At 46.9% G+C, this 17,415-nt stretch overlaps 1 protein-coding gene across 2 annotated transcripts; it reads right to left on the bottom strand.

The window, feature by feature from the left end:
* Positions 1 to 7,271: 7,271 nt before the first annotated feature.
* On the bottom strand, positions 7,272 to 17,411 carry MGME1 (mitochondrial genome maintenance exonuclease 1). 2 transcript variants are annotated; one of them, XM_082359581.1, is made up of 5 exons: positions 17,294 to 17,411; positions 15,467 to 16,044; positions 11,693 to 11,912; positions 8,834 to 8,966; positions 7,272 to 8,442 (listed from the first exon to the last, which is right to left on the bottom strand). In XM_082359581.1, exons 2-5 carry the CDS (start codon positions 15,975 to 15,977, stop codon positions 8,281 to 8,283), a joined length of 1,026 nt encoding a protein of 341 aa, XP_082215707.1. In that variant the 5' UTR covers positions 15,978 to 16,044; positions 17,294 to 17,411; the 3' UTR covers positions 7,272 to 8,280. The 2 variants fall into 2 exon arrangements, with proteins under 2 accessions (XP_082215707.1, XP_082215706.1); XM_082359580.1 differs by lacking the exon at positions 17,294 to 17,411 and adding an exon at positions 17,133 to 17,281.
* Between the last annotated feature and the right edge of the window lie 4 nt (positions 17,412 to 17,415).

Below are 17,415 nucleotides of genomic sequence, written 5' to 3' on the forward strand. Positions count from 1 at the left end.
AAAGAGGGGACAAGAAGCAGTAGGTGATGGGAAGCCAGCCAGAGGAAGGGGCGGAGGTGCCAGGCGCCAGGTACCAGGTAGGAGATGCACGGAGGGCTGCTCACGCCTCCCGGGGCCCAGAGTCCGGCCTCCTCTGCAGAGGGCCTGAGTCCTGCGGCTGCCACCACGGTCCACACAGTTGCTATTTCGGGTCTCTCCTTGATGCCATCCGCCTGACGTTTTCTCATCGGATTCCAAGCCCAGTGCACCATTTTAGCTGACGTGGGGGAGTGTTTCGTGGGGACAGCAGATGGATGGGATGACAGCTAGCAGGCTGGTGAGGACAGCTGGGAAGTGCTGCTCCTGTGCCCGAGCTGTTGGCTGTGCACGTGCCCAGTGGAGCCTGGACGTGCCTTGGGAGCAGCAGCCTGCGCTGGGGACGCCGTGCGAGCTGCTTCCATGTCCTGTGCTGCTAAGCGTCCTCGTCCATTCATCCAGTCGACCAACTAACTCACGGATTGACCTGGCAGCAGACCTGAGACAGTGGCTTATTTGCCCCCAGGAAGTGTGAGGTGGTTGTGGGGAAGTGAAACACAAGAGAAGAAAGCCCGGGGTTAACCGGGAGCAGGTTACCGCTGTGGGCAACCGGGCCTCAGCCCCACTGGGGGGCTCAGGGCACCCCAAGGGGTAGGGAAGCTGGGCTCTTCATCCGCCACCTCCTGTGCTCCACTGGCTGAGGGTGGACCCCCGGGCGTTACCCTCCTGGAATTCGGTCTGCCTGCAGCCCGACGAAACCTCCAGGCAGAAGTTCTCAGGTTCTTACTAAGAAGCCTTAGTCAGCTCGGGCTGGTACAACAGAGTACCATAAATAGGACAGCTTAGAAACAACAGAGATGTATTTCTCACAGTTCTGGAGGCTGCAAGTCCAAGATCAGCGTGGTAGCATGGTTGGGTTCTAGTGAGGGTCCTTTTCCGGGTTGCAGACAAATTCTCGCCAAATTCTCGTTGTGTCCTCACATGGCAGGAGAAAAGCAAGCCAGCTCTTCTTCCTGTAAGGCCACTAATTCCATCATGAGGGCTCCACCCTCATGACCTAATCGCCTGCCAAAGGCCCCACTTCCGAACACCATCACGTTGGGATTGAGGCTTCAACATACAAGTTTGAGGGGACACGGCCCATTGCACCATGGTTTGGAACAGGGAGCGCTGAGGGGACGTGGACAGGGCGAGGCAGGGTTTGCTACACCGACCAGCACTGCCTGTGCGTCCGCTGCAGGGGAGGTGTGGTGCCAGACCTGGGGGCAGAAGAAACACAAACCGTCTAGTGGGGGCAGTGGCTGTATGAGTAGACGAGGTGAACACTAATGCAGAGGCCTGGCTCAGACGCCGCGGGAGGCAGACCACACTGAGGGCAGCGAGGAGCTTCGCAGGGCAGGGGACGTGAGCCGGCTCTGGACAGCCGCATGAAGTTCAGGGTCATGTACGTGTGGTCAGCCGCTCACAGGGTCTCTGCCTCACGTGGCGGCTGCCTTCTGTGAGGCTGGACAGCTGGAATACTTGCTCCCCCAGGCATTCAGCAAAGGGGGCTGGGCTCAGGCAGCCTCAAATCCCAGGGTGACACCTTTGGTGCCAGGTGGGGAGGGACAGCAGCCCAGTGGCCCTGGTGACCAATCAGAGGGTCCTGGCATTGGAAGCGGTCGGAGAGGACCCTGGACCTGCCTCCTCGCCCAAGTCCTGTCTGGCTGGCTCCTTGCTTTTAAGACCACACGGGTGGGGAGTGTGCCCACGCTTTGTCACCTGTGCCAGTGGTTAAGGAGCAGACCGTCCCTTCCTTGCGCCCACTTCTTCATGCCTGGCCTCAGGGAATATCCTTATGACCTGCTCTGTTTACACAGTAGCTTACAGATGAAGAAGCAAAGTGACATACACGCTCATGATCGGTTCTTACAGCCACTCCGTAAGGCAGGTAAGAAGTTATTAGCTTTGGGAAACCAAGGTTTCCCAAATGCCAACGGATGGGCCTGAGGTGAAGTAGCCAGGATGTGGCAGGTCCAGGAGGCACACCCGGGTCCTCGTCCCATGTGCCTCCCTCATTTTAGAGCCCTCCAGAGGCCCAAGGGCCGTCACGAGGGTGGGAGGGGGCTAAACAGGCTTCAGCATTTCCCAGACGGCTTGAGACCATTTTGTGTGCTGCCCATGTGCTGCTCTAAATAACACGAGCACGCAGTGAAAAAGGCCTCTTTTCTCTCTGTATTGAGAAGAAAATCGCTGTAGGCTGTAGCTTTTGGCCCTTCTTTTGCTCAAATACCCTCTTTAACCAAGAGGACGCAGGCCACAGATTTGGCCTTCGGAAAGCAAGGGAACTGAGTTAGAATGAATAGCACTGTTTTGTTTTTGTTGTATTTATTTTACGGTTGCCTTCTGTTTACAGCAAGTCATAGCTGTTTTTCAAGGTGGTGGTGAGATACAGTTTGCTTTTGAAATAAATTTCTTTAAATAAGAAGAGTGAACCTGTTGAAAGAAAAACATTGTGTAAATAATTGTCTAAGTGGGGACTTTCCTGGTGGCGCAGTGGTTAAGAATCCGCCTGCCAATGCAGGGGACACGGGTTCGAGCCCTGGCCCGGGAAGATCCCACATGCTGCGGAGCAACTAAGCCCGTGCACCGCAACGAAGAGTAGCCCCCGCTCGCCACAACTAGAGAAAGCCCGCACACAGCGACGAAGACCCAATGCAGCCAAAGATAAATAAAATAAATACATTTATTTTTAAAAAATTGTCTAATGGCCCTCACATACGGTAAAAGACCTGGTGGTGGCACAGGAGTGACTGAAGTTTAGGAAATGCTCGTACCCAATAGAGATTAAACGTCTTCATTATTCATAACAATAAAACAGCTACTATTGAGTATCAGTTATATGCCAGGGACTTTAAATTTGTTATTTCTAATCTTTATAAAAACCTTATGAAGTAGTTTTTTTTTAATAATCTTTTACTTTTCTTTTTTTAATTTATTTTATTTTTTGGCTGCATTGGGTCTTTGTTGCTGAGCGTGGGCTTTTTCTAGTTGCAGCAAGTGGGGGCTACTCTTCGTTGCAGTGTGCGGACTTCTCATTGTGGTGGCTTCTCTTGTTGCAGAGCATGGGCTCTAGACACGCGGCTTCAGTAGTTGTGGCGTGCGGGCTCAGTAGTTGTGGCACACAGGCTTAGTTGCTCCGCAGCATGTGGGATCTTCCCAGACCAGGGATCGAACCCATGTTCCCAGCATTGGCAGGTGGATTCTTAACCACTGGACCACCAGGGAAGTCCTAGACTTTGTTTTCTTTTTTTAGCTTTCACTATCCCATTCATTTAGTGACAGTACTGACTTAAAGACATGTTATGTGACATTTCAGCAACACTGCTTTTTTGACACCCTTATCTTCCGTGGAACATTTTTGTACAGATCTGTTAACAGGTATCTCTGTCTTTGATGAACTGTATCTAACATTTTCGTGCACTCATCTTCCTCAGCTGTGATCTTAGAACTCTTCACAGCAGACAGTCCAAGGCCCTGGTTTGGAAGGACGTTTCACTGGGGCTCAGCTCAGCCCTCGGAGGCAGTTTGCGGGCACATCCCTGACGCCCACCTGCTCCTAAGCCTCCTCCCCTGGAGGATGAGGGTCGCTCAAGGAAAGCCTGCTCGGCTGGAGCCACAGAATCCCGCCACTTTATAAACAGCCTTGTTCCTAATCTACCTCCCTGCTCCTTTCTGAGCCAGCGACCCAGTCCACTGGCTGGAAGATGCTATCCAGAGCTGTGCAGACGGGTCTCCATGCCTCTGCACCAGGGAAAGTGAGGACAAAATCACAAGGCGCCTCAAAAGGGGAGAAGAGAAGAACTCTCACGCAGTTGCTTCAATTCAAACCAGCTGTGAGTGACTAAAATGCCCAGTTTATCCCGAGGTATATGTGGGTCCACTCGCATTTGGCTCCAGGCCCCTAACTGCAGTCCACTTCTCCCACCACTAGATGGCAATCCCGTATTTTAAAATTAATTAATTTATTTATGTATTTATTTTTGGCTGCGTTGGGTCTTGGTTGCTGCGCGTGGGCTCTTTAATTGCGTCCAGCGGGGGCTGCTCTTCGTTGCGGTGCGCAGACTTCTCATTGCAGTGGCTTCTCTTGTTGCAGAGCATGGGCTCCAGGTGCGCGGGCTCAGTAGTTGTGGCTCGCGGGCTCTAGAGCGCAGGCTCAGTAGTTGCGGCGCACGGGCTTAGTTGCTCGGTGGCATGTGGGATCTTCCCAGACCAGGGCTGGAACCCGTGTCCCCTGCCTTGGCAGGCGGGTTCTTAACCACTGCGCCACCAGGGAAGCCCGGCAATCGTGTTTTAAAGCAGATTTTTTTCAAGCAATAACACTGTTTAAGTTAAAAAGTAAAAAATAACTGTTTTCACCCCATTATGTTGGAATAAGTCTTAAACCCTTTTGTGAGTGAAGATGAGGGAAAGCAGGACGTTTCAGCAGCCACTGGTGGGCGCGTGAGCTGACATCGCAGTTGTCGGGGGACTGGGCAGTGATGCTCACGCCCTGCACGTCCTGGGACCCGGCAGACATGGCAGGTCTCACCCGATAAGGACGCGGATGGCCAACATGTACTGTGTTCCTGCTGTGTGCCAGGCACGAAGCCTCATTTAACCCCCACAACTCTAAGAAGTACTATTATTTCCCCTCAATTTACAAATGAGGAAATCAGCCACAGAAAGGTCAGGTAACTCGCCCAAGGTCACAGAGCTCGGAAGTGGCAGAGCCACAACCCACACCCTGCTTCCACTGTGCTGCACACGGCTCTTGTGTTCCAGGAAACAGGCACACGTGGGGGTGCTGACTGAAGCACCGTCTGCAGCAGAGAAACACTGTTGGTCTAACAGCCCACGGGCGAGACGGTGAACCACAAGGGGACAAGGCAGAGCGCTTGGGAGCCGTGCGCTAGATTTAGTGGTGGTCAACCTGGATGATCTCAGAGACTCATGTTGAGACACAGCAGTAAAAACCAAACACAGAAATTAGAACTGTGTGTTATTCATGGCGACCAGCACAGGTATAAGTAGTAAGACTATAAAAGGATACGCTCAAAATATCGCACCCCGTTTATGATGGTGTTTGTCTCAGGGGAGAGGCAAGTGGGATTAGGGAAAAGGGCTTTTATCTGTAATGTCTATTATCTTTTTTCTCTGTCTCTCTCTCCCTCCCTCCCTCTTCAGCAAAAGGGAAAAACCTCAAACCCTACTCTAACTCAGAATAGCATTTTATGATTGATCTTCACAAACACATTTCTTTTCTTTTTTAAAATATTTATTTATTTATTTGGCTGTGCTGCGTCTTAGTTGCGGCATGCAGGATCTTAGTTAAGGCACGTGCGATCTAGTTCCTTGACCAGGGATTTAACCCGGGCCCCCTGCACTGGGAGCGCGGAGTCTTACCCACTGGACCACAGGGAAGTCCTCACAAACGCAATTCTTACACCTGACAGCTGTGACTGTCAAGGCAACAGGGGAGCCTTTGCTCAGGCAGCGTATCTCCCCAGAGAGATTCCCCCAGGCTCCCTCCTCGGGTTTAAATAGCTCATGAGTTCAGTAGGTTAGACCTCCAGCCACAGCACATCTTTGTTAACTTGGAAAACAGGGATGGAGGGAAAGGGGGGGAGCCCGGGAGAGTCAGTCTGCCTTTTACTTAGTAATTGATTGGTTTAGTTTAAGACAGTGCTTCTCTTTAGGACACCAGCTCCAAACAACTGAGGTGTTTCTTTAAACATAAAAGTTCCAACTATTCCCTTGCTTTGCTTTTTGTGTGTATGAGGAGGGTAGGGTAGGTTACAACCAAATGTTTAATTGCTCAGGTGGAAAGGTCAGTGATTAAAACAAATTGCCCCCCTCCAACTTCTTCTAAAGCTGTAGGCAAATTGGTTACCTAGAAACACAATGACTTATGACTAACCCGCCTCCTGTATTGACCAGGGTCAACACATATGAAACCATAGGTCATTCGTTGACAAGTTTTCCTAGAACTCTGAAAGGTTTATAGAGGTTAATGTTCCCAGATTAACGGGGGCTAATGGCTCTGAGCAAGAAGCCAGGTCTGAGGGGAAAAAAATTGAAAATTGGTTTTTAGTGCCAGCATGGAGCTTTTGCCAGCTGCCAAATGCATTAATAACAATGTGTAGGGAATTCCCTGGCAGTCCAGTGGTTAGGACTCTGTGCTTTCACTGCCGGGGCCTGGGTTCAATCCCTAGTCGGGGAACTAAGATCCCACAAGCCACACAGCCGGTGGGCGGTGGGGTGGGGAAAGAAGTGTAGAATTGCAGAGGAAAGGTGGAATAGTTTGGTGCGCAGATAGCTTTGACTCTTAACGGATTGCCTCAAAGCTCAGGACGGTTCGGCTCTGTTCTGCACTTCTGTGAGGAGTCCTCAGAAGAGCAATCTATACCTCCTTTTACAAATACTTTAATTATCCTCGATTAGAGGATAATCTCTCCGTGTCGCAAATCCTGTTTCCCTTCCCTGGAGTTTAATATGCCACATCGCTTAGGGGAACAAGTGGTTCCAAATATTAGCAACACCCACGGTAGTTCTGGAAGAGCTGTGACTCCTTGAGAAACTTCCTCCTCTGCCGTAGTAGTGAGACAAGCTCTTTTCAGTTGACCTCCCCCGCTCGGGGGACTGAGCCGCCTTCACCGCTGAGCCTGAGGCGTGCGGCAGATGCAGGGAGGAACCCTGCAGCTCCGGGGGCCTTACCTGTTTTCACTCCCACCACACCTTCCCGGTCGGACCGAGGGTCTTTCGTGAACAATTCGCGCCACCTCAGCTTGGGAGACTTGGGACAGAGCGACAGGTCCAAGGTGTGTTTATCTTAAGCCCAGAGAACCTGCTGGGTCTGGGCTCCCCAACTCTAGGGTGAGGCTTGGTGGAGCAGTGGCCACACCTGCTGGGACAACTCCGAATGCTCTCACTTGATTTCTGACTTTGGAAATTACAGGCTACAGGAATATATGCTGCTTGAAAAATATGCGAGGTGTGTGGAGTCAACACCAGGTCTCCCTCAATCCTCCCCCCTCCTACCCGAAGCTTACTTTCCGTGTGATGTGACCGTGGTCAAGGGCACCTCCTTCGTGTGTGCATGTACATACAACACGCCCCAGAGCTACTGGGTCAATGGTAAAATTCTGAATTTAAAAACAAAATCTAAACAGTTCCAGGTTTGTGAAATCACTCTATAAATGCACACATTTAAATAAAAAGCAAAACCAAAAGCCTCATTCCTTAATCACATCTTGTATTTTATTTCTTGTAATTAATGGCTAATGAAGGAAAAAAGTGTTTGTAGCGCCCTACTATTTTAAGACAGCAACTGTAACTCAAATGCTAATCTACTCCATAAAACAGGGAGCCTTCCCCCAGGGCTGTAGTGGGCGTTTATTAAGTTTCCAGAACCCAGTGGCAACTAGTCAGTTTTATTACTTATCAAACATAGGAAAAAATTACATGTTATTATTGTTTCCCACAGCTGGAGAATTCCACAAACAATACATTTTCTCCATGTACACAATCCCTTGACTCAAACCAGAAGCTACCTACCAAAATACCTACAATTACGATTCTCAGTCTGGAGCCTGGCTGCTTCTGAGGGTTATCTGGTGGGATGCCAAGGGGCACTGCCCACGATAAGGTGCGGATGCTCCATCTGTCCAGAGAGCAATGCCTACTTGAGGCTAAGGAATCATGTTTATTTCTCAAAAATGTCAAATGGAAGCTTTTTCCCCCAAATGAAATACAGGGAACCACATACATAAAACAAGTTTTAGGAGCCGGCACTGGCAGCAGTAGTTGGCTGATGCGAATTCTCACTGCACACATACCGTAGGGGTGCATGCAGCCCCCCCCGCCCCACCACGGCGTGCCCGGGGGAAACGCTCTGCACACCCTGAACCTCTCGGTTCAAAGACCGGGCGTCCTGCCTGGGACACAGAAAGGTCTATGGAGGTCCAAGAGCTGCCAACACTGTGCCAGTGTTGCTTGCCCTTCTTTCGGGTAAATGCTAGCCAGAGGTAGCAGAGCTGGTTTTTTATGTGCTCAAGTCCAGCTCTTTAAATTTAACTTTTCTGGCTTTGCCTTTTTGGTTGCAATAAATTTCAACAAATTACTAGTTCTGCTTGTGTTACTGCAGCTCTCAGACCCTGTGGCACCTCATTCCAGGTCACAGGAAACAGCGATACGTGTTCGCAAACTTTGAGAAAGCCCTGAACGTTCCCACACAGCTTCCTGCCCTTAAACTAGTTTCTGAATATTCTGGTTCTTTTCCTTCTTTATATATTCTTCCAGTCGAAGAAGCCACTTTGCCCAGTACTGGGAGCAGAGCTCTGCGTCCATGAAATGCGGGTGGGCAGGGGACCCGTCCTTGTAGGCAACCACGATCAAGCCGCACTGAACCTAGGAAGGAACACAGGGCAATTCTAGCATCTCCACAGCAGCACCAGAGCTGAGGTCCATTTCCTTCTTACTCCAGGGCACACTCAGAACAAAACAATCTACAGGAACAGCTCCTAACTCAATTCCTAAGACGGGTCGATGAAAGACTGGCCCAGGATACACAAGAACACAGGGATGACAGGTAAGACGCTAAAGAATGGACTGTGATCTTTAAAGAGCTATTAACAACCACAAAAAGCCCAGCAAGAGGCGGAAAGTGCTTTCTGAAGTGGCAGAAGGACAGCACCAGAGGAAGCAGTGGGTTACAAACAGAATAAAACCCTAAGGAGGGAAGGAGCTATAACCCGGCATCGAGCAAAGCTTTAAGTAAGCGGAGGCTCCGCGTCCTGACCTGAAAGCTGTAGTTGATGTCATGGTTTACGGCACCAACATAAGCCACGACTTGCAGCGGGTTGTCAAATGTATTTTGGATGAAAGGCTTTCGCTTCTCCGATGTCTTCCAATCAATCACACACAGCTTGCCCCTAAAGAGAAACCAAAGGAAGCCCTTGAAGGTAATAGTTCACACTAAAACGCTATTAGGCTAAACCTCTTCTTACACATAGTTTGCTAGTTGTCACCCAATGACTGTTGCTTCTATTCCCCACGTTCCAAGAAGACGGCTCTCCTGAGCTTTACTTAGCGGTTGAAGAGGTGTGACGTTCTCTTTCCTCTGAGCCCCTCATTCAGGTCAGCCACGAGGTATGATGGAAGATGCTTCCTAAGTGCACCCATGGGAGCTGCAGGTGCGGGCCCAGGTGCGTGTGCTGGGAAACAACTTCTCCAGCACAAGCTTCTAAACTTTCTAGAAGTTTCTTTGGACCTCCATGGCTTAACAGTTGACAAGGGAATTGAAACTATTATTATCTTAGTTGATTTGGCTTCAAACGTCTATCAGAACGAACCACAACAGACCAGTAGCAAAGTCCCCATCGTAAAGGACTAAGCATCGTGGTGTCTCAGAAACCAAAGCTGGAGTTCAAATCCATCAACACTTAACAGGCACCAACTATATGCAGAAATACAAATAAGAAGACCTGGTCCCTGTCCTAAGTTTACACACAGGGTAGGGATATTACTGACTATTAGGGATATTGGGAAAAGAAAAAAATTCCTGCCACTTTTTTTTAGTTAAATAACCAGTACATCCCCCACCCCCACCCCATCCTGGTGGAATTTTACACTTGCCAAGCACAGATGTCAAAAGGGCCGCAGGGCAGCTGCACTGAGAACTGGTGATTCTCAAAGGGCTCTATCTGCTCACTTCAGTTTCAAAATCAGCAGTTTAGAGGGAGATTTGCACAGAGTTACCTTCCTGTCACCGTAGCCCTAGATTACAACTTACGCAAGGTATTTATAAAATCTATAAAGTCTAAAATAGCACCGTCTAAAGAAATAAAATGCGAGCTACACACATCATTTAAAATTTTCTAGTAGCTACATCCAAAAAGAAAAGAAACAGGTGAAATTTTAATATTTTATTTGACCCAACATATCCAAAATATCATTTCAATATATAATGAATATTAAAAAGTTATTAATGAGATATTTTACATTCCTTTTTGTACGAAGTCATTGAAATCTAATTTGTATATTTACAGCATACCTCTGTTTGGACTGGCCGCAGTCACATGCTTAATGATGGCCTTTTATGGCTAAAGGCTACTCTACTGGACGGTGCAGGTATAGAGGTAACATGTCATCTTTATAACTGTTTTCTATTGCTGTAGAGCTTGACAATCTATGCAAATGAAGAGAGGGCCCCAGCACCCCAGGGCACTACCATTCCCAGTTCTCTCCCTTGAAAAAAATCAAAATACCATACAGTAAAGACTTCTGCCACGTACCACTGTTTCTAGCAATGTACTATAACTTGTAGAACTTAATAACATGGAAAAAAACTTAGTAGTATAAACCTAAATTAAAATTGCAATGAGAGAGTCCACAAATAGCTCTTTAACAAATAAAAAGAGCTAATTTATTTTGCTCAGCCTAATTTATTTTGAAATGCAGGCTGAAATGATGAAACAGTGTTAAAACGCACGTTCCCTGTGGCCCCACAATTTCTCTTTTAGGTCTGTACCATAGAGCAATGGTTTGCTATCCTGGGTGCAAGTGACACGTGCCTGGAAAATTTAAGAAGTATTCACGCCCAGGCCTACTTCAGATCAACAGAATTTATCCAAACCTCACATATCATTCACCAAAACAAACCAACGAACCCGTGCACCTGCCGAAACTCACGACAGAATAGGAGACACGGTCATTGCTGTAGTTTGTAACTGAAATACCAGAATAACATGAGTGCTCCCAACAGGATAATGGATATGGTTCATTCATACCCAACAGCAGTTAAAAAGAGAGAACAGGATCAAGAGAGAATAGGATCAAAATAATGTTGCTAACATTTACTGAGTAGATAGTGTGCATTTTAAGTACCGTACAGGGAATGTCTCATTTAACCTCTGTAACAAACCTATGAGGTAGGTACTATTATTTGTCCTATTTTACAAATAAACAAATTGAGGTACAGAGAAGCCAAAGCCAAGTAAGTAGCCCAGGGTTAAGAAGAAAAGCCAGACAACAAACTCAGGCAGCCTGTCTCCAGGGCCCAGTAACTTTTAACTGGAGTTCCAAGGGTTTCACTCACAGATTTTCCCCTTATCCTGTTGTATCGCTCATATGCTTTTTTCTTTTTTTTGGAATAGGGGTATCTGCAGGTTATATCTACCCTTGAAATCTGGAGTAAGTGGTGAAAACAGTAACATAGCAGCAATTTAAAAGCCACGGGAAGCTTTATTAAGCTCAGAGTTCCTATCCACGTCAAACACTGCCTGGAAGCCAGGCAAAGAGTTGATTTTCAGGGCCAACAGATCAAGGTGCTGTTTTTAGGGAAACAGGAAAGAAAATGCAGGAATCAAATTGGATCTTATGGCTGGTACTTTGCTTGGGGTGGGGGGGGGAGGGGAGGGGAACATGCTGGAAAACAGGCCATCCTAGGGATACTGGAAAGCTGCATCTTTTCTCCACGAAACACTTTGACTTCGGAATGTAGATTTACAAGGATGAGATGGCTCTTACCTGATGTGACTTTACAGAGGCCACACCTTGAAGCAGGAATTAAAAGGAAAAACTAGCATTGGAAGGGAACCATGTGTCCCACCCAGAATGAATTCACCTCCACACTTGATGTAAAAAATTGAATACTTACTGATAATCAGCTACACAGTCCAGCAGACCTACATACTTTAGGGTCTCATGTTTAACAGCACTTTCCAGAGCCTGCACTCTACTGACATCTCTCAGAACATGCTGGATACTTTGGATGTAGCCAGATTTGAGGAGATTTTCATCAGGCTCTTTTAAGTTCCCCTGGGGTGACAGTATGCTTTCCAAGGCTTCATGAAACCGTTTCCCTTGTAAAAACATGTCTGAAAAGAAAATCAGGGGAAAAGGAAAACAACAGCAATAACAAAATACCCCAAAACAAAGCTAATACTAAAGAACAGATACTCTATAAAAACTCTCAACAATCAAATTAAAAATTACATGAATTACCTTTAAGTGACAACCCCTAAGACACCATATTTCAGCCTCTTGTGAAATACACTAAGAATGCACTTTGAAAACAAAAGGGACTAGAAGAGCTTAGATAATAAAATAGATTAAAATGAAGTATTTCTAGTAGCATTAGGTCAAAACTAGAATTGAAGATCTGGGGGCTACAGGACCACACCTAGTGAATTCACACAGAATTTAAGTGTGAATTTAAGTGTCCGTTTAATTTAGGTAACCAGTAAGTTAACTAGCTGTGATAAATAGCTATTAGACATTTAGGGAACTGTGCTTGTTTACAGTTCTTTTTACAACCAAATCTTAATTATGAACATAGGTGGAGGCATCCTTTTACCAACAGGCTTAGTGACGGCAAAGAGTGAAAATCAAGGCACACACAAATTAATGTTGTGGGATTTGGGGCAGAGGGGAGGAAAATATATGACATTCTTCTCCTGCACTTTCTTTTAGGGCAAGAACAGCCTAAGACAGTGGCTCTGTCCTGAATTTTTTTTCCTCATACACTTTTTTTTTTTTTTTTGGCCTCCATGTAGCATGTGGGTTCTTGGTTCCCTGACCAGCGATCAAACCCGTGCCCCTTGCAATGGAAGCGTGCAGTCTTAACCACCGGACCACCAGGGAAGTCCCTTCTCATACACTTTTAAGAAAAGAGGACACAAACATATTCAACAAATGCAAGAAACACTACATATTCACTTGACTCTTGATAAGGGAAGGAGAGAAAGAAAGAATAAGAGGGTATTGCTGTGCTAAGCAGTGGCCTTGGCGCTTTCAAACTGTTAACTTTCAAACACAACAACCTGGCAAGATAAGGATCATCACCCCCATTTTAATGAAGAAGGCCTAGGCAGTGCTGTTAATCTGCCTCAAAGCACAATGCTGGCCTGGGGCCTGGCACCAGAGCCTAAGTTCATTCTGGTCCCTCACACAGCAGAGTGAGAGATGAAAATTCAGGGACCATCAGTAAGATACACACAGAAACAGAGCAGGAGATATACATGCTTGGAGACAGACCCACAGAAAACGAGGAAAACCATCTCATCTAATGAGGTAATGTCAAACCATATAACCTTTGTCAAGTATTTTTTACAAACATTTTGAAAGGTCAGTTCTACCATTGGCAAAAAATGGAATTGCTTCAGGGAAATTCCTTGGAAAGTGAAGTGAAATTCAACTGAGGAAATAAGTTATTCTACTCCAAATTTACTTGGCTTAATTGGACTTATTAGCACGTAAAAGGCCTACAAATTTAAGACTTATGGAATTAAAACCTAGGGAAAAGAAGAGCAGTATTTATCTACAGACTAGCTTTACTGAAGCAGAACACAAACATGTTAAAAACATGAAGGAGGCTTCCCTGGTGACGCAGTGGTTAAGAGTCCACCTGCCAGTGCAGGGAACATGGGTTCGAGCCTTGGTCCGGGAAGATCCCATATGCCACGGAGCAACTAAGCCCGTGCACCACAACCACTGAGCCTGTGCTCTAGAGCCCGTGAGCCACAGCTACTGAGCCTGCACACCACAACTACTGAAGCCTGTGTGCCTAGAGCCCGTGCTCCGCAACAAGAGAAGCCACCACAATGAGAAGCCCGCGCACCGCAACGAAGAGTAGCCCCCGCTCGCCGCAACTAGAGAAAGCCTGTGTGCAGCAACAAAGACCCAACACAGCCAAAAATAAAATAAATTAAATAAATTAAAAAAAAAAAAAAATGAAGGAAGAAAATTCGTTTATCAACAGCCAAGCAAACAGACAACTCACTCCCCACTGCAGTCTTAACCCCAGGGAGGTCTTCTTATGTAAGGGGCAACACACACGGGATCTGGGTTACAGAATCCCTTAGGAGTGTAAAGCTAAGAACATTAAACATGATTAAACTTGTGAAAATAAATCTTCAAAGATTCAAGAGATATTGCAGATAGCATCAAGTCAGAGTATTCACTCAATAAATTAAAGGAATAAAAGTGAAATGTTTTCAAGTCCCAGTAAATAAAATGTATTAAAAAAACAAACAAACATGAATCTCCTATATTCTGACTGACAGCATGGATACTTCAGAATTAAAAAAAATCAGTGTAGGACTTCCCTGGTGGCGCAGTGGTTAAGAATCCGCCTGCCAACACAGGGAACACGGGTTCGAGCCCTGGTCCGGGAAGATCCCACATGCTGTGGAGCAACTAAGTCCATGTGCCACAACTACTGAGCCTTCGCTCTAGAGCCCTCAAGCCACAACTACTGAGCCCACGTGCCACAACTACTGAAGCCTGCGTGCCTAGAGCCCGTGCTTCGCAACAAGAGAAGCCACCGCAATGAGAAGCCTGCGCACTGCAATGAAGAGTAGCCCCCGCTCACTGCAACTAGAGAAAGCCCGCGTGCAGCAACGAAGACCCAACGCAGCCAAAAATAAATAAAATAAATAAATTTATATAAAAATAAAAGGCAATTAGCTCCTGCATATAGTCCTTGCCCCAGGGAGCCGAGGAATTTACATGGGGCTCCGGCCTTGACCATTTTTGCCACGTCCAAGTGCCACCTAAATACTTAATATTTTTTCTTTAAAACACGTGACCACAGGTTTAATGTGTTATGCATACACATAGGTTTTTTCTAAGATGCCTCAAAACAAGTGCATTGCTCTTAAATTAAAAATGAAAGTGCTTGTGTACCACGAGGGGTACATGTACTGCTCTCTGGGAAGCATGGCCTAAGGAATGCTCAGTGTAAAACTTAGCTTCAACAACTATAATCCTGATGGGGGACCAGCTAATTCTCCTGTACCAGTGGTCTTTTCTTTCATCTTGCTTTTGAATGGAATCTATTTTAAGAAAGCTATTCTCCTCACTTGTCTAAGAAGTTAGTGAGTTAGGAGTTGAAGGCTGAAGTTTATCAATTCTCAGTTCTTAATGAAGAACATCTGATCATCTCAATTTACTAAGACCTAAACACAGATCACATGTTCTGGCTTATTGCCCGTCTTTAAATTTATGAGTCAGTCTCTGCTGATAAGCAGAGCAAGGGGGTATTTACTAGATTCTGAACAGAATGCCTGGCAAACAACTAGAATTCCATTATGAGGCGATTGACTCTCCCATAATCAAACAAAACAGGCAATTCTAATACTTAAGTTTGTAGCTTATAAAATAAATGAATTTCATACATCTTTAGTCAAAATACTTCATCTCTGTGCTTCAATTTTATCTGTGAAATGGGGATAATAGTATCTGTGCTCCATAGGGTTGTCATGAGGATTAAGTGAGTTAATATATAAAGAATGCTGTTAATACTAATGATCATTTGAAAGTAGTTCCTCACTAGTTAACATCAGAAAAAGCACAACTCATCCTTTTGACACTGGTGCTCTGTATTCTGGAAAACATAATAACCATATGGAATCAGGATTAAGAAAATTACTTGAAGTATATTCTGCAAAGCCATCCTCTCCCAGTTCCAGAATCATCCGACGTTTCCACCTCTCCAAACAGGAAATCTGTTCTGAGGTCATGGTCTGCTGAAGGATTCGGGTCACACTTGGTATCATATTCCTTTGCAAAGGGATTTTCAAAGGAATTGTAGGATCACTTGTTGCACTTGGTTTTCCGCTTTTCTCTGGATTGAAGAGAGGACACCAGTTTCGTGGAACTCCTGCTTCTTCTTGCTTTGGGGCCTTACACTTCCTCACAGGTCCGTAGAGTAAATCATCTTCCTCAAACAAAGACTGTGGTGCCTGAGCATGGCCTCTGAATGACAAGACAGACCTTACTAAATCAGAGTACTTTTCTTGGTCCACTTCTTCATAAGGGTTCACTTTTTTCTTCCGGCCACACAAATAAGAGGAAGTGGAGAAGACCACACAGGGGGCTGGTTCTACAGAAAACCCCTTTGAACTTTTAAGCTGCCTGCAGATGGTCTGAAATACCTTCATCTTTAGATTTTTTTCACTTCCCTCTAGTATACTTGTAATGTCGAGGACCTTTTTAATTTTTGCTTTCCTATCAAAGAGAAAAGTGGTGTTAGATATCAAATGTGTTAAATATTTGAACCATCAAAGCGAAAGCTGCAACAGTATGATATTGCACATTAAAATTGTATTCGGTAAACTTTTTCGACATGTTTAACAGAGGAAAACAAACCTGACTCCATACTGAATCTATTATTTTAGCTCTAACATTTGTGCCCTGTTGCAGGGGGCTTAGTCTTTCCGGCTCTGCACCTTTTGGAAAAGTACATTGCCTATAGCCGGAAATACACAGAAGAACCCATTCTCAAGGCTCTGACCTTTAAAGGTATTAACACTTTTCCAATCATATAGACATTAAAAAGTTGCAGAACAGAAAATAACGATCTTGTTGCAGGTATATAGGAACATTGTGACCACACCTGCGTGGACAGCTGTAAGAACAAAGGATTCCGGCACCAAGAAGTGGGCAACAAGCAGCCACACTCCCTCCCCTTTTAGAATAAAAGAAGCCTGAACTCTAAACTGGGGTAGATGGTTCTTTGGGACACGAGTCCACCGTCTTCTCTGGCTACTGGCTTTCTGAATAAAGTCACTATACTTTGCCCTAACAGGTCATCTGTCAATTTACTGGCTTGTCCTCCAGCCGAGCTTGGACTCGGTAATACTCGGACAAAACTATTTCTAAAGGACCGACACCTGTTAAACGTGAAGTAGTAGACAGCTTGGGGCCACATGTCCCAACTATGGAGCCATGTGCCGGCCACGAAGGGAGGCGTGTGTGAGACAAAGAAACACAGGATGCTGGAGGAGCGGCGACAGTCAGAGTTAACAGTGCCTCCACTCATCCCTAAACACCAGATTCTCTGCTACGTATCCTGCGTGGAGAGTTCTCATCTAACCCCTCACACCCTCCAAGGTGGGCACCACTGCGACCCGGCCCGCTCAAAACGCGGCACTCGCGCTCCTGAAGGGTCCCCATTGACCTGAGCCGGCCAGAGGCCATCAGCAGGGCCCACCGCCCGATCCCCGCTCCGGCGGAGGCGGAGCCCCGGCGGGGACAGGACGGCGGCGGCCCCTCGAGCGGGCGTCAGGGTTAGGGAGGGCCGGCAGGGGAGGTACCTCGGAAGCCGGCGCGCTCCGCTAGCCCCAGGGCGCGACAACCCCGCGAGCAGGTACTTTCGTCGGTCCCGCGCTTTGCTCCCGACTTAGGCCCCGCCCCAGGCACGGCGGCCCCAGCATGCACTGCGGCGCTCACGCCCCACCCCTAGCCCCTCATGCACCTCAGTGGACACTCGAGCGATCCGTGGGGAGACCCTCCCCGCACGCAGAAGCGCGGGTGCCTCCAAATCTCGCCCTCTCTCGCGCTCTCTCTCTCTCTCTCTCTCTCACGAGATCTCGTTTA

This window comes from Balaenoptera borealis (assembly GCF_965194805.1).
Source record: "Balaenoptera borealis genome assembly, chromosome: 16".
Taxonomy (NCBI): Eukaryota; Metazoa; Chordata; class Mammalia; order Artiodactyla; family Balaenopteridae; genus Balaenoptera; species Balaenoptera borealis.